The sequence below is a fragment of the Pseudonaja textilis genome, chromosome Z, assembly GCF_049901715.1.
Source record: "Pseudonaja textilis isolate UNSWEBS1 chromosome Z, rPseTex1.2, whole genome shotgun sequence".
Taxonomy (NCBI): domain Eukaryota; kingdom Metazoa; phylum Chordata; class Lepidosauria; order Squamata; family Elapidae; genus Pseudonaja; species Pseudonaja textilis.
This window is the reverse complement of record NC_142008.1, coordinates 101,231,479-101,259,294: the sequence shown is the minus strand read 5'-3', so window position 1 is coordinate 101,259,294 and position 27,816 is coordinate 101,231,479. Positions and strand designations below refer to the sequence as shown.

At 36.9% G+C, this 27,816-nt stretch overlaps 1 protein-coding gene across 12 annotated transcripts in view; it reads left to right on the top strand.

Moving 5' to 3' along the window:
• The window catches only part of HDAC5 (histone deacetylase 5), a 134,029-nt gene that overhangs the window by 99,583 nt on the left and 6,630 nt on the right, over positions 1-27,816 (top strand). For all 12 annotated transcript variants that reach the window (XR_015740096.1, XR_015740097.1, XM_087916396.1 and 9 more), the window contains 14 exons: positions 1,679-1,810; positions 5,246-5,468; positions 9,587-9,798; positions 10,230-10,535; positions 13,723-13,888; positions 15,417-15,550; positions 18,546-18,666; positions 19,250-19,299; positions 20,764-20,871; positions 20,980-21,035; positions 21,691-21,778; positions 24,762-24,881; positions 26,758-26,855; positions 27,599-27,717. Coding sequence is in view for 10 of the 12 variants with exons in the window: in XM_087916396.1 (XP_087772522.1) it covers positions 1,679-1,810; positions 5,246-5,468; positions 9,587-9,798; positions 10,230-10,535; positions 13,723-13,888; positions 15,417-15,550; positions 18,546-18,666; positions 19,250-19,299; positions 20,764-20,871; positions 20,980-21,035; positions 21,691-21,778; positions 24,762-24,881; positions 26,758-26,855; positions 27,599-27,717 (1,933 nt within the window). In the remaining 2 variants the exon portion in view is untranslated. The remainder of the gene's footprint in view (positions 1-1,678; positions 1,811-5,245; positions 5,469-9,586; positions 9,799-10,229; positions 10,536-13,722; positions 13,889-15,416; positions 15,551-18,545; positions 18,667-19,249; positions 19,300-20,763; positions 20,872-20,979; positions 21,036-21,690; positions 21,779-24,761; positions 24,882-26,757; positions 26,856-27,598; positions 27,718-27,816) is intronic.

The following is a 27,816-nucleotide window of genomic DNA, read 5'->3' as shown; positions in this document are numbered from 1 at the left end:
GAGAAAAATGATTTTTGTTTGTGAAAAAGAAAGCTAAAGATTCTCTTCTGATTTTCAGTTAGTATTTATCCTGTTTCTGTGGGGAAAATTCTGTGGGTATTTCCATTCTCTCACTTGCTCAATACAATTCCCCCCCCCCCCCTCGTCTTCTGCTGGACTGCATTGGGCTGGGCTGCAGTGCAGAAGAGCCTATCATTATTTTCTACATGACAGTTCCTTTCCCCACCAGACTTCTGAAGATAGTTTTCCCACTGTTACAAAACAAAGCACCTCCTGGTGGACAAATCCGCTTTTGGACATTGCAAAGAACAGTGTTATTTACTTCTATTTCTGGCTTGAAATACATTTGTAATATCACCATTATCATCTAGGTCTATTAGGGAGATTTTAAAAAAAAATTAGGAGGAATTACTTAAGTATCTAACACTATCTTGAGCCAGGAACAGTCCAAATAACAAATCTATGTGGGAATGTTGCAGTGCAATTATACAGTTAATGTACATAAAACTGTTTGAAATGGAGTATATATATATATATATTGTCTGTGTGTATTGAAATATATGATTATAATTAATTTTATCTTTAAAATGACACCATTGTTTACTCCCAGCATACATTCACTTTACAGTGGTAAAGCAGTGTGTTTGTAGCACCCAAAGAAAAAGAAAAGATCTATAGTGTTGGTTGCAGATACTATACAACCAGGCCAACTGCAGTAGAGAAGAGGGATAAGGAAGATGGAGTCAGCCAAAACTGTCTTCATTGCATCTTTGATAGTTGTTCAGCCCAGCTGATAAGATACTAAAATCTAATATTAGCAGACAAGTAGCAGTCTTGTGACAAGTTTATATGACACTTTAGGAACAATTATTCTTATCATCTGGAATCCCACATCGTTACTGATGCAGTTGTATGAATTATCCAAGTAGTTTAATTTGGTGGGATCTGCTGAAGTAGAATGAAGATGTTTGGAAGAATGTAACTTGTATCTTGTTTAATGTCCCTAAGGGATTAAAAGTAGAAAAGAAAGCAATGAATACCTCTTTACAAATTCAAAGTCCCAGCTGCCTTGAAATGCAGCTGTACGGCTGTATATGGCTTAGAGATCCAATCCAGTCCAAGTTTAGTTTTGGCACAGCAATGAATTTGGTTTCCTTTGTGGATAAAGTTTGTCTGAAAAGAGTTGGAAAGTATTAATTTTCTTTATTTTCTTGATGAGTTTTGATATCACAACTGTAATTTCTTACTCAGCTAATTTTTAGATTATCAAGCACATACAAATCTGCTCTGAATGGCAGATAATTGAAGAGGAAATGCTTATACTGGTCTTATTACCTCTGCCTGGCTAGATGTATTAGACTATAAATCCCATAATTCCTGGCCAGCATAGCCCCAAATTTCCAGGCTGTACGTTAATCAACATTCAGGGACATTGATCCCTCAGCTATTTATTATTTTGCTTCTTGGATATATATAAAATAAGAAAATAATTATTTTCAGCTTTTATATCCCAGGATACATCTCTGCTTTGTCTTGCCTTGTTAACGAGGTCACATTAAAGAGCTGGGATAATACCAAGTTTTTTTCATCTTGCTAAATACAGTATGATGTATTCTTATTTATCTGTATTATCTTATCTACTGTCCCTCTTTCTAATCCTTCTTCTCCTTTTATACAGATGTTGCCACAGCACCAAGCTGTTACCGTGGATGGATCAGCTAGCCAACTTAGCCTATACACTTCTCCATCACTGCCCAATATCTCCTTAGGACTCCAGACAACTGTCACAGTCACAAATTCACACCTCAATGTGAGTATGGCTTCCCCTTCCCCAAAAAACTTTATTGAAATTTATAGATATGGATATAGCAACTAAATGAAACAAATGAAATACAGAGATTAAGTAAATGAAAAAAGAGTTCCTCCTAGAACCATCCCTACCAGAGGTGGTATTCAGCAGGTTTTGAGTAGTTCGGAGAACCTGCAAATACTGCTGCTGACTGGGGATTTTAAATATCCTTCCCCTGCCACACCCACCAAGCCAAGCCCACAGAACTGGTAGTAAAAAAAAAAAGAATCCCACCACTGGTCCCTACAAGTTTCATGTCACACAAACACACATTTTAAGTGTGCCTATACTAAAGCATTGCCCCATTCTTGTCAAAGGGGAAAAGCTAAAGAATAGGTGCAAATTTATTTGGATGGGTTTGTAATATAAATGTGACAAATTAGAACATTTCAAAACATGGAGTTCATTCCCCCATTCTCTTGTTCATTTCAGTATGTGGCAGTATCTGTCAGACCTTATCTTGACTCAGGGGTTAAGCACAGAATCAAGCTTGATTAGTTCTGGGATAGCAAGAGAATACCAGGGCTTTAACTAGACTTGGAAGTTAAATGAAAAAAAAGTCCTAGAAGAAGTAGGGATAATTGTTGCCAGGAAAACAACATCCATGTGTCCACATAATTCCAGGATTTGAGTTCAGTTGAAAATATACTTTTTTTCCCCTACCATGTATTCATCTAGTTGGAAGTTATATTTATGGCAGTGACCACTGCAATAGCATGTGATAGTTTTACACATTTTATGTTTAATCAGTTACGGAACAATTTCTGTAAATAACTATTTCTATGTCCACTTACAGTCTGAATGGATTGAAGGGGGATAAGAGTCATATAAGTCATCAACCACATTAACAACATTGTTATTATCATCTTTTTCTTAGTCATTATTAATCTTTTGACCTCTAGCTCTATGCTAAAGCATAGCTTTATAATCTGAAAAAACTTTCAGTAGAATGTAAGAGATTTGCTCCAATTTTTTCAAATTAAGAATTTAAGCATAATCAAAATGAAAGCTTAAAATGTATCAAGATTTTAATCATTTATTCAATCATTTCCTCTTCTTACCATATTTAAAATTACAATTTTTGAGACAGTATCTTTCAGACATTTTTTAGAAACTTCATTGCAGGTTTTGGTGGCGATTTGTGCATCTCTGTATTAAAGTCTCTTCCCGATCCTTGTTCCAGATCTACTTTATTTCTTTTCAGTACAATGGAAGGGCCCCTAATATTTTGTGAGCCAAACCAGTAACGATATATAATTTGCTTTCTTTCCTTTTTTCTGCTTTTAGAGCACCACTGGTCTCTGGGTTTTGTTTTCTGACAAGCAGTTGATACCAAGCTGTGTCCTATTTATTGCTTCTTTCCTGATGACAGGCACCACATTTGGCTCAGGACCTGACCTGTGGCAGTTGTGCCCGGTTGACAGCTTGTCTATTTTCAGTGTCAGAAATTAGAAATAGCTCACTGGCAGATTTCATGTTATACTATTCTCTGCTGTGATTTGCTTTCCTTATCCAAGAGTAGTAAACGGCTTTATAGCTATGTCTGTGCTCCAGACACCCAGGCTCAGCTGAGATTAGCAAGCTCTCCAGACCTCTATTAATTAGTCCAGTCTTGAATTTGAATGTAATCATATGGTAGCCTGTTAATTTGTACTAGATCACTGTGCCCCAAATATGTCTACTGGATTCTATTATTCTACCATTATATTCTGAACTCATTTAAATCAGATCTGTTTGGAGGACTTTGGGGAGCCTAAATTAACGATCAAGTGAAAGAAAAAAAATGTTCCAAATCAACGAAGCTTCTGGAGCTGGAGTTTTCCTATTCCGCTGTCCTTATTCCTAAAATCACTGTAGTTACAATTGGTACATATGGAGCTTTATAAAAAGTAGAGAGAACTAATCTTTACCATGGTGGGCTTTCAGTATGAAGTAGGCACAAGACAGATAGCAGAAGCAGAATGGTCAAATAAGGGAGATAATGGATCTAATTGCCATCGATGTAGTTGGGAATTAAAATTGGGTATCCAGTGATATCTTAATGAGGCTAGGAATACCCAAATACATTTTTTCTGTACTTGGATTTTCTTCAACATCATGTTTTCCTAAACTTACTGCAAAGTGTAGACTTTTTCAGAGCTCTACAGAATCTGGTTTACATTTTTGATGAATTTATGGGATGTAGTAGGAAGGATGTGGTTTTCTATATCTTTGTTCAACTCATCTTTTCATTCCATTTATTGAACCCCTAGCATAATTATGGTAATACATACTAACAATGAAATATTCATAGCATTAATCAGATTATGAAAGGAGTGGGGAATTTGTAGCTAGATATTCCTGGACTTCAAGAACTCTTCACTGCCTCAGTTGCTAAAAATTGTAATTCAGCAGCACCATTTCATAAACAGTTAACTGTGGGAATATTGCTAGGATGGAATATTTAGAAGGCCCTGGGAATATAGGGGAGAAACCAAAACTTTGCCTAGGAGATATCTCAGTCCAGAGGAAGACAGAAGTGTGAGAAAATGATTAAAACAACTCCTCTTAATTATACTAAGTTGAACAGAAGACTTGCTTTAGCAGGCTTTTGAAATATTATACTTTATCCTATTAAGAGTAAAGATATTTCCAGAAATCTAAATGGTTCTTTTCTGAGTGTGCCTGGCTGCAGGAAAATTGATACCCCAGGCATAAGGAAGGGTAGATGAGAAAGGAAGAGGTTTCTATTGAGGTGAACTGAACATCACAAAGAGTAGAGATAATATTGCAGCAGAAATGCTAGTATTTCTGTAGATATTATTGCAGATAATATTGCAGTAAAGTTAATGTTGGCTGGCAAAATCTTTCTGGACAAAGGAGAGATCATGAGAGTGCCCACTTCCACTCCAGATAGCTGCTTCTCATGAATAAACTGCAAAAACAAAAGTTTGTGCAATTAATTTGTGAGTTGAGCTCATAGCCCGTATAAAATCTACCCAATCCTCATTTCTTAATCACATTTGGATCTAATTTCTATTTAAAGAATGCCTTTCTTTGAGCAGGATAATATTCCACTTGGAGGGTTATCATTTTTTCTGGATTGCAAAGGAATAAAGAGGAAAAAGTTTTAAAGACTTAATAACTTCTGGCAAAAAGATTAACAAGGAGATGATATAAGAAAGTTTAAAATGGATGAAAGGGACAGTATTTGTGTATTTTGTAGTGAAAATACTTTTGAATGCTATGAAGAAAATTAGAACCTACTTTGTTTCTTTTTCTTTCTTTGCTTTTGCATTTTAGCTCTTAATTTCGTATCTTTTTTCCTGTTTCCTCCTGCTTTATATTTTACTTTATTGTATCTCTCATCTGGACCTAGGATAGTCTAGAAGCCCTCTTTGTCTCTGTTTCCTTTAGACCTCCCCAAATCTAACCACACAGCAAGAAGCAGAGCGCCAGACCATCCAATCATTGCGCCAGGGAGGTGCCTTGACAAGCAAGTTCCTCAGCATGTCTTCTATTCCCAGTTGCCTTCTGGGAGTTGCTCTTGAGGGAGAGACCAATAATCATGGGCACGCTTCTTTGCTTCAACATGTCCTGCTTCTGGAACAGGCTCGGCAACAGAATACACTAATTGCTGGTAAGCAGGTCAAGTGTGAGTTTGTCCACAAGGGATGTGCATGGCATAGAAAATGTAGTACTCATTCATTGTTGCTTGGAAGCAGCTGAGAAACAAGAGGAAATGGGATAGTTGGGATACCACTATATAGCATTCAGTGGAAGTCAGTAACATTTATTTTTATCCTGTCTTAATTTTTTATAAATAACTGAAGATGATAAACATTCCTCATACTTCCTCCTCCTCCTATTTTCTCCACCACAGCAACCCTGTGAGGTGAGTTGGGCTAAGAGAGAATGAGTGGCCCAAAGTCACCCAGCTGCCTTTCATGCCTAAGGCAGAACTAGAACTTAGTCTCCTGGTTTTAGAGCCTGGTGCCTTAAGCATTAGACCTAACTGTCATTATCCTGCATTTATCTTGGCTAGTGCTGATAATTAACTAAATGTATATCTACGATGGCTCTGCTTAGCTGCCAGAAACAGCTCATTTATGAGGTGTTTCATTCCTTTTTATTGGTTGTTCTCAGAAAAGGGTAGTACATAATTCTTCTGAAATAGAATCATTTTAATGGGCTGCTAGTAAAAATGAGTAATTTCTGCTAATGAGTGAAATCAGGAATCAAACATTTAAAGTGATTATTTCTGGCAAGAGATCAAAAGTGCACAAAGAGGACAGGAAATAGAACAAATGGCCTCTTCTAAATACCTGGAATTTATTTCAAAAACAAAATACTTCAGGTACTTAACTGATGTTCTCACTCTAATATAATACAGCAAGATTTTTTTTTCACCAATCTACGTAGCCCCATTGTTGTAGGGCTGAGATCTGGGGAATAAGCAATAACAAGATTTTTGAAAGTCTAAAAAAGAAATTTGTCAGCAGAACCCCTTTTTTGAGGCTTGCTACAGCACTATAATGGAAACAGCTTTATCATTGAGTATTAATACTCAACTTAATGATATTAAAGATCATTGCACATGGCGACTGCAGCCATGAAATTAAAAGACACTTGTTCCTTGGGAGGAAAGCTATAACAATTCTAAACAGTATATTAAAAAGCAAGACATCACTTTGCCGACAAAGGTCCGTATAATTAAAGCTATGGTTTTCCCAATAGTAATGTATGGCTGTGAAAGTTGGACCATAAGGAAAGCTGAAGTATTGATGCTTTTGAATTGTGATGTTGGAGAAGACTCATGAGAGTCCCTTGCACTACAAGGAGATCAAAATCAGTCAACCATAAAGGAAACTCTAATTGTCCTTTGGAAGAATGGATGCTGAAATTGAAGCTCAACTACTTTGGCCGCAAATGAGAAGAGAGGACTGATTGGGAAAGACCTTGTTGTTGGGAAAGAGTGAAGGCAAAAGGAGATGGGTGCAGGCAAGGATGAGATAGATAGTATCATCAATGCAATGGGCCTGAGTTTGGGCACTGTTGGAGACAGTGTAAGAGAGAAAGGCCACGTGTGCTATGAGATCACAAAGAGTCAGACATAACTTGGGAACTGAACAGCAAAAACAAATTAATGATACTTAAGTAATACTGATTCAAGTATGCAGGTATTACAACACTTAGAGAGGCTGCTTTGAATTCAGGACATAGTTTATCTATAATATTAGGAAGAATTGTTGAAATCAGGAAGATGGATATAATTTAGTCTATCAAGAGTACAGGGGAAACTCGAAAAATTAGAATATCGTGCAAAAATTCATTTAACCCAAATCCACAATCTCAGAAAATTAGAATATTACATGCAATCAATAAAACAAGGATTGTACAGAGAACAATATCGGACCTCTGAAAAGTATAAGCATGCATATGTACTCAGTTTGGGCCCCTTTTGCAGCAATTACTGCCTCAATGTGGCATGGTATGGAAGCTATCAGCCTATGGCACTGCTGAGGTGTAATGGAAGACCAGGATGCTTCAATAGCGGCCTTCAGTTCTTCTGCATTGTTCGGTCTCATGTCTCTCATCTTTTTCTTGGCAATGCCCAATAGATTCTCTATGGGGTTCAGGTCAGGCAAGTTTGCTGGACAATCAAGCACAGTAATCCCACAGTCATTGAACCAGGTTTTGGTGCTTTTGGCAGTGTGGGCAGCTACCAAGTCCTGCTGGAAAATGAAGTCAGCATCCCCATAAAGCTCGTCTGTGGAAGGAAGCATGAAGAGCTCCAAAATCTGGTAGACTGCTGTGTTGACCCTGGACTTAATGAAGCACAGTGGACAAATACCAGCAGATGACATGGCTCCCCAAATCAACACAGACTGTGGAAACTTCACACTTCATTTCAAGCATCTTGCAATGTGTGCCTCCATTCTTCCTCCAGACTCTAGGCCCTTAGTTTCCAAATGAGATGCAAAAGTTGCTCTCATCAGAAAAGAGGACTTTGGACCACTGAGCAACAGACCAGTTTTGTTTTTCTTTAGCCCAGGTAAGACCCTTCTGACCCTTCTTTGTTGTTCAGGAATGGCTTGACAAGAGGAATACGACATTTGAAGCCCATTCCAGGATCCGTCTGTGTGTGGTGGCTCTTGATGCACTGACTCCAGCCTCAGTCCACTCCTTGTGAAAGTCCCCAACACTTTTGAATGGCCTTTTCCTGACAATCCTCTCCAGGCTGCGGTCATCCCTGCAGCTTAGCACCTTTTTCTTCTACTTTTCCCTTCCACATAACGTTCTATTAATGTGCTTTGATACAGCACTTTGGTAACATCCAACTTCTTTTGCAATTACCTTTTGAGGCTTTCCCTCCTTGTGGAGGGGGTCATTGATGGTTTTCTGCACAACTGTCAGGTTTCCCATGATTGTGATTCCTACTGAACCAGATTGAGAGACCATTTAAAGGCCCAGGAATCCTTTGCAGGTGTAATGGCTTAATTAGCTGATTAGACACTTTTAGCCTAGAATATTGAACCTTTTCACAACATTCTAATTTTCTGAGATTGTGGATTTGGGTTTTCATGAGCTGTAAGCCATAATAATCTCAATTATGATACATCACACCTTGAACTATCTTGCTTTGCATGTAATGAGTCTATCTCATATATTAGTTTCACCTTTTAAGTTGCATTACTGAAATAAATGAACTTTTGCGCGATATTCTAATTTTTTGAGTTTCACCTGTAGATCTGTATTTCATGAAGACTGCATTGAACAAAGAACTCAGAGTCAACCAAAATAGCAGTTTTATGATTATGAGTTTGTAATTGTCTGAAAATTATCAGCCACTCACATATTTTCAGATGGTATATTATATTATGATATTGTATTATAAATCATGATACCCACCCTATCCGAAAATCCTAACTTTCTTCTAGTAGGGAACACTTACTGATTTGGGATTCTACCTCAAGCCCATAGTTCTACTAGAAAGCTGGTATTCTTACCTTCCCTCGTTTTAACCATAAATGTATTTGTGGTAGTGGAAATGATCAAAGGCAAGATTATTTGTCTTCCTGCCAAATACATGTCTTCATCTAAGAAGGACCTTTTTGTCCTGTCTTATCCAGCAGCAATGAAACACTTCGCAAATACTGAAATAGCAATAAAAATTTTGATGGACGAAAGCTTTCATTACAGACCAGATTGAAAAATCTGCTATAGCATCCAGAAAAGTACAAGCAACTTTTCTTTCTAGAATTGCAGTTGATTGCAAAGGGGATGATGTGCGCAGCAGTTTTGTGCTTTGAAAGCTAGTTTTTATTAATTTCAGGGTAATTAAAAGAAGAGCTTGGCACATTTTTAGATTTTGGGTATTTGATTGCCAAGACCTGTAGCTAAAAGCAAATAAACATTTGTCTTTCATCTTATTACATTTTTTTCTCTTATAGAAGCCCCCGTTGGGTTAGTGGCAGTGATAAAAGCTATCTAATTGCAGCTTTGTTCTAATGGTAATTTTCTTCTCTTCAAAATCAGGTCTGTAGCCACTTGGCCAATTTTTGCATTTTGGCGACAAATCAGAATGTGAACCTTCCAAAACTGTGGTCATGTTCAAGCCATTTACTAATATTTCCATGTAAATAAATAAAAAAGATGAGATCTGGTTACACTGCTTATGGCTTTTCATTTTTAAATGAAATGTGATGCAATAGTTTACAAGTACCTTTCCAATAAAGCCTGGACTCTTCATTACAGTTCCTCTGCATGGCCAATCCCCTCTAGTGACAGGAGAACGCATCCCCTCCAACTTACGCACTGTAAGCAAGTTGCCTCGACATCGTCCATTGAGCCGCACCCAATCATCCCCATTGCCTCAAAGCCCCCAAGCATTGCAACACTTGGTTGTGCAGCAGCAGCATCAACATTTTCTGGAGAAGCAGAAACAGCAGCAAATTCAACTGGGAAAGGTAGGCAAAGGGCACTGTGACTCAGGCAAAACATTTGTGTAATCTATTTGGACATGAATCCATGTTGTCTGGGATCCCAAGCTAAAGAAGTATATGATTGAAAGGGAAAGCTCCTTTTTCCCCTTCTGTTTGTCATTCAGCATGCTCCAAGCTACTTGGGACTGCTGAAATCTTCCACCTACTGTCAGTCTGTTTAGAATAGGGCAATTGAATAGTATGTGCATTTTTCTCAGTTCCTCTTTATCCTGTAAGCAGCTAAGAGGACTAGAAATTAAGCTCAAAGAATCGAAGTCACCAGAACAGCAAAACTGTATTTAGTGTAACTTACCCCCACCCCCACCCCAAGCTTCCAGGTTCTTGCTTCGACCTCACAATTACTAGGCAATTAAAATACAAGCAGTTTTTCCTTTTTAATTTTTCTCCTCTTGCAGATAATCACTAAGACTGGTGAGTTGCCACGACCACCTACTACACATCCTGAAGAAACAGAAGAGGAATTGACAGAACAACAGGAATCTTTGGGGCTTGGTTCGGGCCTGGGCCAGGGGCCCTTTGTGCTGGATGGGTCAATAGAAAATGAGGGGACCCAGGATGGCTTGGATGAACAAGAGGAGGATGAAGAAGAAGAAAAGAGGGCAGCCAAAGAACAAGGCTGTCTTCGAATGAAAGATGAAGATGGAGTGAACCTGCTGGAAGAAGAACAGGAGGTTGAGGAGGTGGGAGTTACTTACAGGCAGGTGAGGCCTCTCTTAAAATTATATATCATTAAAATCTGTACTGGAATCACAGGAAAGAAATTGTTAAAACTCCAAAAGGCTTCTCCTCTTCAAGGCCAGATGCAGTATGGGAGGGGAGGCATTTATGTTCATCTGTTCACTTCCACGGCAAGATAGCAAAAGCATATATGTATGAGAGCAAAGACCTCTCTATGACTTATGAGACTTTGTGCCTTGACATATGCGAAGTTGTGAGATTCAAACTTGTTTAGCATTACATATTTTTAGGCATGGCAATTAATTCCTGAGCTAGCAAGGAAAACTAATAGCCCCTTTTTCCTGCTTTTCAGTATAAGAAGATTCAAGAGAGGAAGTGAGATTCCATTATTTCACAGTTGTGGATGGTATCTCCATTTTGGCCACACCGTTTACCAACTGGCATGGAAAAAATAGAGGGTAGAAAAGAATGGAAATAGAAGAGAAATCATGATTCTAAAAACTAGTGGGCATAAAGGCAGGAAATATATTTGGGTAATTTATGACAGATGCCCGAAGAAATGTGGCTGCCCTGGTACTTCTTGATATTTGCAGTGAAGTAGAAAAACCCAGAAGGATGCAGAAGAGCGGGATGCCTCATTTGAATGATTAGTAGAATTGCTTGGACACAAATATCAAGTAAAGAAAAGTATAGTATGCTTTTAAAAGTAAAAATACGTTTTTATAAATGGAAAACAATATTGCAGACAATAGGAATAGTCCCACTGGAGGTCAAACATATCAATTCCCCCATTCCTGCTGAGCTTGTTTGCTACTGCCTCTTGAGGAAGACTGGGTCAAAGTAGGAAGAATAATATAGTTATGGAAGACTAGAGAAAGAGGCACTTCATAACAAACAGGGGAGGTGTATTATAAGGAACTGTAAGTTTGGAGAACTAGTTGAAGGACTGTCTCTTACTTCCCATTCTTCATCCCCATTCATCTGAGATAATGGAGCCTCCAAAAGGGAAAGTGACTCATCTCCTGCATTAGAGTCACCTTTTCTGTCTCTCTTATCCTTGGTTTCTGAGCATACTTCTGGCTTCTGAACGTCATCCTTGATTATGAGTCATCTGCCTTGCTTTTCATTCTGTTCATTTAAAAATTTCATAGTTCCTTACTAGAATGTGTCTTTGGCAAAGAAATGAAAGTCCTTTCCTCCAGACGAAGGGTCAGCAAAGAAATCACAATTGATTGAAAGGAGTTCAAAAATAAAATATGTCAAAGGAACATTGAGGGGTAGCTTAGGACTCATGCATAATAAGGTATGGGTGCTATTGTTAAAATGGATGCTACACATTTTTGGAAAATTCTTGATTTGAGTTTACTGTGGAACCCTATATTTAATCAAGCATAAAACACAAATTCAAGTTTGATTCAAATCGATCATTTCCCCACATATTCAAGCTCTTTTCCTCCAGTGTCATCCCATGGTCAATTACAGAAGATAACCATACTTTGAAAAGCTTGGCAGTAATGTAGAATCTTCAGCTTGCAATAATTGTTGAATATCAATGCTCAACAACATGATCAGTGGTGAGAAATTTTGGAGAAACTAATCTCTTGGAAATTAGTAATATCTGGGAGGTCAGAAATATAACCTTGGATAATTTTATGGTCAAAGATGGTATGTTTTATCCTCTATTCCTCCAGTGCAATAAGTTCTGATTCAAAATACAACAAAAATATTTTTAACTGAACATTACAAAGAACCTCTTGCCAGGTAATCTCTTATGACTGTGGAACAGACTGCCCCGAAAGAAATCAGTCTGTTGTAGAATTTTAAACAAAGACTTAATGGCCATTTACCAGAGGTTTCCTATATTATCTTTGAAGTTTCTGCCATGTTTTTGATTCTGTGAATGTATTCTATAAAATGTTCTCAACATGGTACCTTTCAGATTTATTATAACCATTTCCCAGGATTTCCAACTATCAAAATAATTGGTCATACTGGCTGGAAATTCTAAAATTCTGCAAATTGAGGATGGCTATAGCAGGGAGTCGGTGGCTGTGTTCAATAACCCAGATCACATTAAGCCATAATCAACTGGAGGTGGCTTGTGTAATCTAATTGCCTAAATTAGCCTAGTATGATGTACGCATCTAATTATTTCTTCATGGATTTTATATTCAACAAAATCAGGATGGCTTTCCTGCCCCCCAGTTAAAAAAAACACTAATTTAAATGAAAATATTAACATTGAAGATATTTTGGAGGAGGGGGAGGATTGAATCTCTTTGATGCAGCTGAGAGAAGGATTTGTTCTCCCATTGCTACTGGCAGAGAAATTAATCTTCCTTTGTGTGGGTTTCAGAAACAATTGAAGGGGGTGGGCAGTTAGATCAGGATAAACAAATATTTCTTTTCACTTCCTATGCTTCCTGATGAGTAATGTTTTGTGCCTAGGCAACAGGAAATAGATCTGGGTCAGATTTGGAAGTAAGCAAAACATACACAAACACCATATGAACCTTCTCTCTAATCCTTTCCTCTCATTCTTCCATCTTATCAGAAGTTTCTTAGGAAAGAGGCAGTGCATCTTTGCTTGAAGTCTAAACTAATCTTTTTCAATGAACTTTTCAAATTAACATGGCCAACTTCGTAATATTAGGCTACATCCATAGAACCCGCTTTAAGGTATGATTGATACCAGCTATCTAAAATAAAATTGCAGTTCTTTTATGATTCTGAAATCTAATGTTTTCAACAAAATGTATACAGTTTTCTTTGGACTATGCAAAACAAGTTATTTTGAAACAACTGAGCTGTAAAATTTCATGAAATAACTGTACAAAATTAGCTTTTTTACATTTTAGAAGCATTCTGAGCTCACACAATGGTAGAAGCTTAGAAAAGATTACTTCCAATCGTGAATAGTTTCTGGAATGCTTCAGCTATTCATTTCATACTGAAAACAGAACATTTTATGAAATTCCACTCTTAAAATGTTTCAGAATGATTTTGTACTGTCCTAGTTCTGAATGTATTGGGACGAATCATAAATACATGGACAAGTTAAAAAAAGCAACTGTCAATGAGCATTAGCTTCCTCATAAATATGTTGGGCTAAATAAGGCAGTTTTTAAAAGATGGTGAAATATTGAAGTAATCTTTTGATCTGTTTTTCTTTTTGTTTCTCTCTGACTACTATTTCTATGAAATATACAGGTATTTGCTGATGCGCATCAGTTAAGATCTGTGCAGCTCTATCAAACTCCCCTGAGCATCAGCCCTGTACCCCATCAAGCCCTTAGCCGTACCCAGTCTTCACCTGCTAGCACTAGTCTGAAGAACAGTACACCTGAGCCTTTGGTCCATCACCTTTTCACTACAGGTAGGTGAACTTCTTTTCCCGGAGCTTGGAAGATGGGATAATTGTCTTGCTGGGCTGTTTAGAAAGTGCATCTCCTTCCCTGAAAATTTCTGTCTCAGATATGCAAGATATTCTGCATATGTTCTCTCCTTTATTATCACATCTAGTCCCTAGTGTCCAGGAACTAAATATTGTCTCTGCTTTATTCTTTACTTTAGGGCACAACACGATTATATCTTGAATCAGTTTGGTTCATTGAGAGAAGATTGCCAATTTGGTAGTTTTAACTGGAAAAGTCTTATTACTGTTTTATTTTACTTGATGAGGATTTAAGGCTTCTGTCAATCACAAAATTAGATGTTAATTTTAAATAAAATTAGATGTTAATCAGCATCAAAAGCATGTCGAAAGAAATACGTCTCTACATTCTTTCTTAAAGTTGCCAGAATATAGGCTAAATGTAACTCATAGTGGAATGTATTCCGAGCTAGGAACAATGGTATGCAAGTTTCTGACAAGAGATTTTTGCAAATATTAATAGCTAAGAGGTTCCTAACTGGAGGGGCAGTCCCTCAGATAATCAGACCTTAAGCCTTAGAATTTTAAAAGGCTTTAAAAATAGCACCTTCAGTGAATACTTGGAAACCACTGCAAATCATGTGATTTTGTCCAGGTTAGCGGTCTAGCTAATGCAAATGCTTTTTAAGATACTTGATTTCAGATACTTTTAATTAATGCATTATTTTTTTCAACTTCAGGGTCCTTCGTGGTTTGTTGGACAACCTGTTTGGTGTAGTAGTTAAGGTATCAGTTTAAAAACTAAGAGACCACAAGATCTGGTCCTGCTTTAGGCATAAAGCCACTTGTGTTACCTTGGACCAGACACGTTTCTTAGCCCTGGCAAGATAGCATTTCTGAAATCTTATCAGAAAAACCTTAAGAGTTCATCCATCTAGTTGCCAGGAGTCAACATTGACTTAAAAGCACAGGAAAAAAAGTGGTTTGTTGGCTGCTAGGTGCCAACTGAATAGGCAGGGTTAATGGGAAAAAAACCCAGGCATAATTTAAATTTACATTAAATCTCCTTATACGTTTTATTATTTTCACTTTTGTTGCATTTGGCTGCAGTCTTTGAAGACAGTACAGCCAGGGTGTGGGCTCAGGGATAGATTATGTATGCTAATGTATAGAATCTGTTTGAGAACCTCATCAAACTCACAGCAATTCTTAACAAATAAAAATAATGTGGTAGCCACAAGCTCCCACTTTGTCTAGAGAGAATGGTTAGTCATGTGTAAAAAAAGAGAGAGAGAGAAAGAGAAAAATCAGGATAGTAGAAGCCATGCTGGCTAGCTGATACAAATCAATCTTAGGAGTTTGCCTTTTTCTAAATTGTTCCTTTATAACTCAACATACCCATGATGTTAGTAATTTTAGCATGCCAACAGAATCCCAAATATGCCAGCTGTCCATAAAAGCCTGGACAGGATTTGGTTGCTTTTTATTTTTTCTTCCTTCCTTTCTGTGCTCCTTTCCCACCTTCTCACAGGTGTTGTTTATGACACGTTCATGCTGAAGCACCAATGTACATGTGGAAACACTAATGTTCACCCAGAACATGCTGGGAGGATCCAAAGTATTTGGTCCAGACTACAAGAGACAGGATTGCTAACCAAGTGCGAGGTAATCTCAAGAATGGAACTTTTTTGCCGGCAGCTGGTACGACAGCTTCCAAAGTCATGTTGAAAAAATAACTGCATTTGGAGAAATGATTTTACAGTGGAGGAAGGTTCATCCTGGAATATCCAAGCTTTGTGGCATCATAAAAAAAAAAAGAAATACAAAATAGATGAGTTTATAGATTATGAGTTTATAGATTAAATAGATTATCAGGCACTTGGTAGCGTTTATTGTGTTCCTTAAGTCCTAATAAATTTGCTAATCTTTAAATTCCTACAAGAATGTCCAATTTTGCTGCATCTTATTTGTTTTCGAAACATGCCATACAGAAAAGGGTTTTTTAAAAAAACAAAGATATGTAAAGCATACCCTTCAGTCTGTTATTTCCAGCACAAAAGAGAATAACCACAGTGGAACTCTGAAAACAAAAGCTACTCTGATTACATGTTACTATACTACACGTTCCAGCAGCCTTAGCCAGTTTGCTTGGTTTCGTGAAGTGCTGGAATTTTTGCTTCAGCAAACACATATAAGACCTCAGGTTTCCCTACCATAACCTGTAATACTTTGAGATTTCATAAAGTCAGGATTTCCTCAGCAAGGTCAGTGCATTCCAGGGGATGTCAACACTCTTGATACCTAGCATGAAAACAAATAGCCCATGTACAAATTGAAAGTTCATGTTCCTGCATGAAAAACAGTACCATATACCTCTTTCCTCACTGCTATTCCATTAATTTCAAGTACTATAGGTTACTTTGTTACATTTTTCATGCAGGAACGTGTATTGACTTTATAAAAGTGTTGACTCCCCTCCCCACCCCCCAGGGCTGATCATCAATTATGTACTGAACCTTCCTGGGGAAAGCATCTATGCAGTCTTTCGGTATCTGCCACATCGTCAAATTTAGCTGTGAGGGTGAGTCTTTCGTTGATTTATTTTCTTCCCATGCTTAAAATTAGTGGGGGTGCGGGGAAGGATAGTAAAAAATCTGTTTGAATACCAGATCATTGAACTCTCAGTAGAAAGTAGGTGGAATCCAGTGATATGAAGTGATTGGCCAAAGAGATAAGATTGTTTTAAGCTTAGTACTAATTTTTTTTATCAAACATGATCAGCTGTAGTATGTTTTGATATAAATTTAATCAGAAAATGAAGACCAGATGTATTAATTCACATCAGCATTGTACTAGACACATAGATCTTTAGTAGATCAGAATCATACAAGCCATTGTTTTCCCTGTGATACTCTATATAGAAACGAAAGTTGGATTTTGAAAAAGCAAGATAGGAAGTGTACACTTCCTTGACACTTTTAAACTTTGGCATTGGAGAAGACTTTGCAGTATCCTGTGGACAGCCAATAAATGGATCATTGAAAAAGAAACTTAGGGTTCTCACTTGAGATGCAAATGACCAAGTGGCGGGAAAGGCAAGAAGAGGACAAACATCAGGAAAATGGATAAATTTGGTTATGGAAGTAATGAGTCATTGGAAGACCCAAAGGATCAGGTTAGGGACAGTACATCATGGAGAAAATGTAATTGCTAAGAGTCAATGTCTCAATGTCTAGTAATTATTATAACTGTCAGATAACAATTGGGAAAACATTTCCAAAATATGAGATTCCAAACATAGCTGCTGTTTTGATCTGAATTGACATTGAACTTTGATATATATATATAGCTGTTTTATTAATTGTAACATTTTTCAATAATCCTAGTTTCACTCTAAAAAATAAGGCAGACAAACTGTTGATTGTGTCATATTCTTTGGGGAATTTTTTTTAAGAAGATTTATTCAGAGAAAGAACCAACAAATAAGGCAGATAAGAGATTAAACTGCTTTTATCAACTGATAAGGTCATTTGCTTTCCAGAAACTTGCATGAGTATTTTCTTTCTTGAATTTACCTTTGCTTTCATTGTTAATTCACACATTTCTCCAGGAAATTAGATTCAGCTACAACTACAGATATCCCCAATCTGGTCACTTCTCAGGTGTGCTGAGTTCAATTCCCAGATTTTTCAGCAAGTAGAAATTACATACATGGGATATTCTGGGAGTCGATGACCACACAGCTTAAATAAGAGGCTGAGATTGGGGAAGGCAAGTGAATGCTTTCCATACAGGTTTCAGGTACTGAAATCTGTCAAGTGGTGGTAATGAGCTCTAGAGATGAAAATATCTCTGGTAACAAGAGATGAAAATATCTTTGCCTGAAACTTTTGACTGTTGACAGTCAAAAAAAGTTGTATTTTGGCAAATGGATCAGTGATCTGACTTAATGCAAGGCAGTGTGAATGGTCTTACAGTTGTGGTAGAGAAATATCCCAAAGGTCATGCCACCATCAAAACACTTGTCAGGGGAAGGTTTCTGGCAAATATTTCCAAGAAAGCCATAAAGGAAATTCAGTTAAAGGAATGGCAATGCTTTTGCCTGTAAGAACCATACATTATATGTGTGTGCTACGTCACGGGTTTTATTCAAAAAATAAAGCCCAACCAGAATAGAAAAGCAACTCAAAAAAAGGAAGCCTTTGTTTTGAAGCCAGAACAAAGAATTCATTTTTCCATAAAATAATTTCATATTGAACAGTATTAAAGTGATCCTTGATTTTGTTTTTGAAAGAAAGCATTGAGCTTATAAATTTTGATTGCAATGTTGACATGGGCCCTAAGCCATTCATGAATACTCAGGCAGCGAAGAGGGGAAGTTGAAGATTTCTCCACCATTGTTAGCCTGAAATGAAATATTAGAAAGGCTGGAAAGAGAAAAGCTTAATAGATAAGCCAAATTTAGATATTTAGCTTGAAAATAATAAAAAATGAATAAACCTTACTATCAAAGCATGGACAAGTACAAGACATCCGTGTTAGTAAATGTAACTTAAGGAGAATCTAGTACTAGACTGGATTCTTGTTCAAAATCCTTTCAAAGTTCAATATTTCAAGTTTTCTGTCTAATGTCTTTACCCATTTTTTTTTTGTTACTTAGAGAATCCGAGGCCGGAAGGCAACATTGGATGAAATCCAGGCTGTCCATTCGGAACACCACACATTACTATATGGAACAAGCCCCTTGAACAGACAAAAACTTGACAACAAGAAATTACTAGGTAGGATATCTACCATTTTATATAGTTCTATTTTCATAATGCAAAATGTTGCTCCCCACTTCTCTTTAAAAATTTCAGAATGTACAGAATTTTGCTTTATTTGTGTGTATGCTTACAAGCAGAAAATATTAGAAAGGGCAGTCTGTAGGCCATCTTTTTAATATAATGTCTGGTAAAGTCTGTCTTTTCAAACTTCTGTATCAGATGGGAAAACTTTTGGTGGCAGGGGAATGTATTTTCCAGCATTGGGAGGTATGATGAGTAAGGCAATGATGCAAAACAAAGGGAGCATTTGCACCTAATGGGAAGAGTCCCAATTTTAGGGGAAATTAGATAGAAGCTAAGGGGAGGGGCTCTTTGATCTATGCCTGTTTATCTATTTTAGAGTTTAGGCTTTTTCAAAATTGGAATGTAAGGTTACCCAGTTGAATCCTGTATTGATAAAGATTATGATTTTGTTCTTTCAATGACAGTAACAATAGACACAAAAAATGTGAAAGAAATGAATTAATCTTATGTACAACGTAATTGGTATATATGTGGCATTCATACCCCCTTTTCCCTTCTTTGTTTCTCCTCTAAGGTCCCCTTAGTCAGAAGATGTATGCTGTCCTCCCGTGTGGTGGAATCGGGGTGAGTGAAATACAGTTGCCAGGGAAATCAGATGGCAGGAAATGAAAGCCTCCCATATTCTAGCTTAAAGCTTCATTTCTGCTATGCAATTTATTTAATTTCTGGGAATAGAGCTTCAAGTCAGTAGCAAGCAGATGTAGTTTTCATCTGTGATGGAGCATGACCCTGCTTGAGAGCCTGTAGAGCTGCAATATGAAACCCAGAGGATAAAAGATTGAGTTTGGTATAAGATGGTTCTCTATATTATGTTTTAATTGCATCTTCTTGATCTTTTCATGTGTCCTTGAACTGTACTGAAATGGCTCTAAAATCATTCCTTTTGGGTTTGTTGCTTCTTATCTTTATCCAACATGCTATTGAATGCCCACAAGAATCCTATATAGCAATTATCTATTGCTTGCAAGCAATAGATGAAGGGATGAATGAGGCCTCAGCTGCATCTCTCATTTATTTCTATTATTTTTTTAAATGGAATATATATCCTGTCTTTTTATCCAGCACTCAAGACATACAAATTGAAATACATACAAATTGAAATACAAATTATAAAATACAAAAATAAAAAGAATGTTAAAACTAGAGTAAAATTAAACATCAATATCATGAAATCAATTTTATTAACAATCTGCGGCACTGCAGTGGCTCAGCAATTAAGAAGCTGGGCTTATCAGCCACACGACAGGGTGAGCTCCCATCCTCGCCACAGCTCATGCCCACCTAAAGTTTGAAAGCATGGAAATGTGACTAGATAAATGGGTACCACTACGGTGGGAAGCTAACATTGCTCCGTGACATCATGCTGGCTACCTCAGACAGCGCTGGCTTAATGACCTTGAAACTGAGAAGAGCACTGCCACTATAGTTGGCAAGAACTAACAGAGTAAAATCCATAGGGACTCTAGTTAGCAATTTAGAAGCCTGTTGGAAAGGATGTATCTTTGTCACTTTCCTGAATCCTGTGTGCACTTATTCAAACGGTTTTATTTTTATTTTATTTATAAAATTATAGACCTCAAGGTAATTCTGGGTGGCTTGTTTGCTTAGGAAGATAAGCCCACAAAGGACTGTTCGTACACAAATCTCCTCATTACAACACCATTCCTATAACTTACCAAATAGCAAGTGGTTACTTCCCTCATCTCCTAAAGCCTTTCATAGATAGGACAAAATCTACTGCTCTGAGTGTGAAGTAATGGTTAAAGTGTTGGCCTAGAAATGAGGAAATCTCAATTCTTGTCCATGCTCAGTCACAGAAACTCACTGGATGACTTTGGGTCAATCACTCATCTAACCCCACCCCTTGCGGTGTTATTATGGAAAAAAATCAAAGGAACAAGTATTGTGTGTGAATTTCTAAACTAAAAGCAGGATGGAAATCAAAGAAGGGAATGATCAGGCTAACTTGGATGGATTTACTCTTTAGCTTCTACAACTCCTGTGATCTATGATAAACTTTCATGGCAGGTTGACAGTGACACAGTGTGGAATGAGATGCATTCATCCAGTGCAGTCCGAATGGCTGTTGGCTGTTTGCTGGAGCTGGCCTTTAAAGTGGCATCAGGGGAACTTAAGGTAAATTCTTCTTTGAATCCATTGACAGAAAGTGCATTAAAAGTAGTTGTGTGCTAAGCACAATGTAATCAACACGTTATTAAAGATACATGACTTTTTCATCCTTAGAATGGATATGCTATCATCCGACCACCAGGTCACCATGCAGAAGAATCTACTGCTATGTAAGTGTACACTAGAAAGTGAGGGGAAAATATCTACATTTAACTACTGCAAAATTAAAAAATGTTACATTTTCTAAAATACACTCTTTTGGGAAAGTGAAATAAGCAAAGATGCATTTTTAAAAAAGCTATTTTATGTGCCTTCTTCTCAAATGAAATTCCATCTCTTCCTTCTTGAGTAGAACTTCATATTTGATCTGTTAATAAAAAAATTATTTACTTACTCTACTTAGACATCCATAGCCCCAAATATGTTTGGAAAATGGATGTATAAAAGGTGATAAGATTAGAGGATTTTTTTTCATAGCATTCTGTAATGTAAGTAGCATTTTTAAAGGTCAAATAAGAATAGATGCTACATGGTATCAAACTGAAGTGCCATTGTTTCCTTTATTTAGTGGCAGGAGCATTCTAGGGTTTTAGGCAAGGCTTTATCCTAATACTAATTGGAGAGGTGAGATACTGAATCTACTACCTGTTAGAATCACTTAGAAAAACCCTCTACCTATGAGTTTATCCTTCATGAAATCTGGTTACCTGCTGTAATGGAGAATGTTGGGCTTAGGGAAGCCCTATTCCGGTAAAGTATGTCAATTATTATGCTACTTATCTATCCTGGTCCAATAATGTCCTTCTTCTTTATCATTTTATTTAGGGGCTTTTGCTTCTTCAACTCTGTTGCCATTGCTGCTAAGCTTCTACAACAAAAGCTTGCCATCAGTAAAATCCTCATTGTGGATTGGGTAAGGTGTTTTTTTTCCCCCCGCTTCTCTGGTCACTTACTCTCTTAGGTTAAAGAATTTTGCCTCTTTCTAACTGCCATCCCCTCAAACAGAATTTCATTCACATTTGAAAAGAAGGGAGGAATAAAACCAGAAAGCTTTCTTGTTATTCAGAGTCCATTGTCTGATATTCAAAATCTGATCTCTTGAGCATGAAATTCGCAGAGAATCACAGAAATTAAAAAAAAAACATATCAGAAGTGCTAGAGAACATTTCACTCAGGCTGCCATCAGTAGCGCCATCTTTAATGGAACAATAAGGTTCATCTTAGGGCTCTTTGTCCTACCTCATGGATTTCTTCTGAAGCTGTTCCTATATCAACTTTTAATGTCCTCTTTGGACATTATCTCTATCCTGACTTGGGCCTTATCTTAGGTAAGGTAGCATCAGCAACTTTTTCAGATGCTCAAATTCATCATAATGCTATTTTAATAGCCTAGATGTCATAGAACTTAACACATAGCACACTTCTGAGTCTTATGTGAGAATATGAATCTCCTATGAAATTTTGGCATTCATGTCTGAACTTTTCCAAATTATATGAAAACACCAACATCTTTTTTTTTATAAAAAAATTATTTGGGTTTTCGCAGAACATAATACAAGTAAAATTTCTTTTTTTGAGAATAGCATGGTCCTGGGTTATCACTTCTCCATACAGACACAAATTCAATTTCATATTCATCTTTGTGTTCTGTTCCATATCTTATTACTATTTTAACATTTTCTCAATAATTTTTCCCTTCCCTTAGTTTTCTCAATCTTACTTTTAATTATCTCATTCCTTTTAAAATTCAATTATATATTTCTTTTTCTAAGTTTCAGTACCTTTCTAGTCATCATATTTATACTTTGTCTGTCCTGTTTCAATTTCGTATTTTCTTTTCTCATTAAACAAAATTTTCCCCTTTAGTTACTAATTGGAATATTGTATTTTTTAATTTTTATCCATTCAACTCTTATTTAAACTTCAATTTATGCCTTTACAATTATAACATTCAATATAACACATAACTTCCAGTCGAATTCTGCTTGGTACATTCTTAAAATACGCACTAAGTTCTTAAAGAGAAAATATATATATAACAATAATAAATAAAATACTTATTCTATTCCAATTCAGCTCTATCATTAATTTTAGTTATAATCTTTAACATCCCTTTTCAATAGGATATCATACTTCTAGGAACACTTATAATATTTCCATAATTTTTCATGTTTCTTTCATATTCCTCTTCACTTAAATTTTTATAACACATTTATAATAATTAAAATGTTCCCCTCCTTTCCTAATTTCATTCTTCCATTCTCTTTATTTCATTTATTTATTAAACATTACATTACATTACAATGAGTATTTTATCTATCATTTTAATCACACTTGTTTCATATTTTCAAAGTTCATTTCTATTTGTAATATAACAATACTATCTTATGTACCCTTGCAGAATCCCCCTTTCAATTAAGTTTTCACCCATTATTTCTGTGTCTTGTACATTTTCACTGTTTCTCTATGTCCTGGTTCTGTCCTTTATAATTTCTTTTCCTTTCCCTCTTCTCCCTCTTCTTCTCCCTTCCCTTTTTGACCCCTTCTCTCTTTAATTCTGATTCTCTCTTCTGTAATCCTCTCTTCTGTTTCTTCCTAATGTTATAATTACTTTTCAAACTATTATTTTTTTGGATTGTTTTTTCGGATCTTAAATTTTTCACTCTCTTTCTCCCCTTTCCTTTCTTTTCCCAACATAGAAATATTTGGTCATTGAAGATGGCTTCTTCTTTGTCCCACCCTCCTTGTTCTACAGGCATTTCTTGTTGTTTCTCATAGTTCAGGATCTCCATTTCTAAAAATTGAAATACGAATCCAAAAGAACCTCTTCCTTCTTGTGCATCTTCTTTCTGTTTTTTTAAGTTCTATTCTCAATTCTTCCAAGAGTGATACCATTTTAAAAACTTTTAAACAACCACCTGGTTAGTTTTAGTCCTTTAGATCCAATAGCCAAAAATCCAAAAATCACCAAATAATCCAAATAATGCAAAGCTGTTTTTTCTTGCTTCTTTTTTCCACTTTCTCTTCCTAGGGTTCTTTTATCTTGTTACAAAGTTTCAGTTAAAATGTATCTTTTAGGAATCTTGTTAAAGTTTCACTGTTAATTCCTTTCACTTCCAGGTGGTCTCCTCCCTTTTTCCAGATCCCACCCTTTTGTTTTTTTCCTTCTTTTAAAAGTTTTTGAGAATCCAGAAATCTTTATTATCCCTTTGACATTTTATTTTCAGCTTAAATACCTGTTACTGTCAAAGTGGATTTTTGCCAATTTCTTGCTTAAATTTCTTAGTTGTCAATATAGGGAAGAAAAGAAAAAAAAACAAATCCTTTCCCCTCCCTCTCTCATTCGCAGCTTCAAAGTCTCCTTTGGGAACAATGTTGTTCTTTATAATTCAAATTCCAGGGTATTGTTGTTTTTCCAGTTCAATCCGGTCAGCCAAAAACTTTCTCTTCTTATCTTCCTCCTGCACATTATTTTCCGGTTGGATTCTTCTTTGAGGTGGCCATTTCTGACCACCACTGCAACCGCCTTCAGGAAAGGGAGTAATGACCAGCTGGGGAGGAGAGGTGTGGCTCTCCTCGACCCTGCTGGTAGTCTCCCCCCTCTTCACCACCTCCATGGGGGTGGCTTAGTCCCGAAACCAGCTGCTCGGGACGCTCCAGCGGCGAGCAGAGATTGAAACTGAACACAATCACAGATTTCGGTCTGTCACCGAAGAAGCTCAAACTGGATCTCGAAAACACCAACATCTTACGAGATTTGATGATTTTATGAGCTTACATAGGTGCATTTTAAAAAATTTAATGTCTCCCAATATAATTGAAGAGAGGTGTGAGTGTCTTGCTGCCTACATGCACCATGGTGCTTCTTCTACTTAAGTTCTACTTCGTGTTGATAGGATATCCATCATGGCAATGGAACCCAGCAGGCATTCTACAGCGACCCCAGTGTTCTGTACATTTCTCTCCATCGTTATGATAATGGAAATTTCTTCCCAGGCAGTGGAGCTCCTGAGGAGGTATGTGCATTCCTTTTTAAAAAAAACAAATAAATCTGATTTATAAAACAAGAAGTGCTAAAGGTGGAACCAGCTTGGAATCTGTAGGTTAAAAAACTAAAATATTTTTAATCCCAAAATATTTCAGAAATTGGAGTAGAGAAATAAAATTCCACCTTGAATTGGGTTCCAACTGTTTGCTTCAGTGAAGAAAAACACAAGAAGGAAAAAAAGGCAGGGTGTAATGAGAAGTAAATATGCACAGGTAATCCTTGACTTATGACCATAATTGAGCCCAAAATTTATGTTGCTAAGTGAGACATTTTTAAGTGAGTTTTGCTCCATTTTGCAACCTTCCTTGCCATAGTTGTTGAATCATTGCAGTTGCTAAGGTGAATCTGGTTTACCGATTGACTTTGCTTGTCAGAAGATCACAAAATTGGATCCCATGACTCTGCAACTGTCGTAAGTGTGAGTCAGTTGCCAACTGTCTGAATTTTGATCATGTGACCATGAGGATGCTGCAACTGTCGTAAATGTGAAAAGTGAGTCATAAGTCACTTTTTTAGTGATTGTAACTTTGAACAGTCACGAAATTAACTGTTGTAAGTCAAGGATTATCTGTATTGGGGGAAAAAACCAAAGCAAGCCTCCTCTATTCATACTATGTGATCTTGTAGTAGGGAGAGGAATTGCAGAAAAAAGAAATAAGAGGCTCGTCCAGTAGAAACTTTGAATCTGATAAAAAAGAACGAAGTCATTGATTTGTTTCTTGTTATGAAGATGGCAGAACTTTTGCACCATAGTGAAGCTTGGAAAGGAGAATGGCTGGCAGTTTTCCACTGACTGTTGTATTTGCAGAACAATATTGATAGGAAACAGATCTGCCATGCATTTCTTTACAAAGAAAAAATGGGAATGCTCTTCTGAAATTGAATCGGTCACAGTATAAACATAGTTCATGAAGATGGACTATACTAAGGAGATGGGTTTCCAGGAGGGAGGGGGTTTATTCCAGAGGAGTAAGAGGCAACTTGGTTCAGATGTTATACGTGATGGAAGAGAGCCCCTTCTTAGTAGTGTTCAGAGTATATTGTAGATGGAGTTAGTAGAGGCCTCAACCTGGCAAGATTTTCTCTGTATCTATGAAACAAAAACTCAACTTGGAAGAAACTGTATGTGTTATTCTTGGTTTGGGCCTGACATATTGGTCTCAATTAAACAACACCTCTGATATTGTATACAACAGAGTGTGAAAGAGAAAGAACATTGGTTATATAAAAAGTAGATATTTAAAGATTATGTATCAAAAACCCTGCTACATTTAAGAAAATTACATACAAAGTGTAATTTGGAAAACGTACAAAACATGTGAATTTTAATAAGATGTGAGTGAATTGCAAACTTTTTTTTAGATGTTCTTATCTTTAATATTTTTATAAATAACTCAGAGCATGGACATGCCCAATACTCCTTCTTCCTCCTAATTTTTGCACACCAACAAATCCTTGTGAGGTCAGTTAGGCTGAGAGATTGTATCTGGCCCAAAGTTATCCAAACAGCTTCCATACCGAAGGTGGGACTCATTTTCCTGGTTTCTAGCTTAATGCCTTATTCACTAGACAGTTTTAAAAAATAGTTTACCTAAAATATGTCATAATTGTTTGATACTTAAATGCTTGTAAAGTTTACCCAAGCCACATTTATACCAATCTGCCCACCCATTGCCATACTTTGAGATTAATCAGCAATTCTCCTATTATTGTTACTCACTTGAATCTGGTAACATGTGGGTCCCCTCACTGGGATTTATTCTTACATATCTTTCCCCCTCACACCTTGGCAGCTCTCAGCATGGCTGAGGGCTTTTGTAATCCACCATGTTCCTTTCTTCTAGGTTGGCAGTGGGATGGGTGTAGGTTACAATGTAAACATTGCCTGGACTGGTGGAGTGGATCCCCCTATTGGTGATGTGGAATATTTGACAGCCTTCAGGTAGGTTTGCAATCCACAATAAATAAGAATGTGTAAAGCTTGTGGCCCAACAGGGAATATTTTGGTAAGCCCAGAACATTCTGTTTTTCTCCTGGAAGGTGCCAAGGGGTGGCTTGTCATTTTCAAAGTAAAGGTTACATGACAATAGTGTCATAATACTGCCAAATGCATTTCTTCCTCTTTTTCTTTGTGGCAAAATTCTAGGAGACAAAATTTTCTTAGGTATTTTAACAACTGGATAGTCCAAGGCTTTTCCTAATGAGATGAGGGGACTACCTCTGCCTATTGGTATTGCAGGCTTCATAAATACTTTTTTATGGAGCATTGGTTTATTCATGTTATGCTTATGTTATGCTAAATCCAGGGGCACAGGATTTGCTTGTTGGTTTTGCTTTAGTAGACTAACACAGTTCCCACTCTAAAAATTGTTGGCTACAGTTAGGAGAAATTTTCTAATAGCCCATGATTGTTCTTCATCTCTGATTTCTAGCATTCAAGGCCAAAAGCCAGGCTGGTAATTCATTGTGGAAGTTAAAATTATGAACGATGCCAAATTGAGGAAGGCTTGTCTACAAATATGTAGCCAGTTTAAATAAGTGCATTGGAGAAAGTTACAAAGACTCAAATGGGAAAGCTAAAATGCCTGGAATTTTCCTAATCCATATATTGCAATTAATCCAGAATTAATGCTGTCCTGCCTCCTGTTCCTAAGAGTAATCTGAGAGCTGTTTTGTGTCCTCCAGGACTGTGGTGATGCCTATAGCCCACGAGTTCTCTCCAGATATGGTCCTTGTTTCTGCTGGCTTCGATGCTGTTGAGGGACACTTGTCCCCACTGGGTGGATATTCTGTCACAGCCAAATGTGAGTGTGAGGAACGTAGGGCAAGGTCCCTTTTAGTTTATAAATAGAGAAAACTATTCACAGACTAGTTGGGAAAGATAGGAATAGATTACCCTGTTA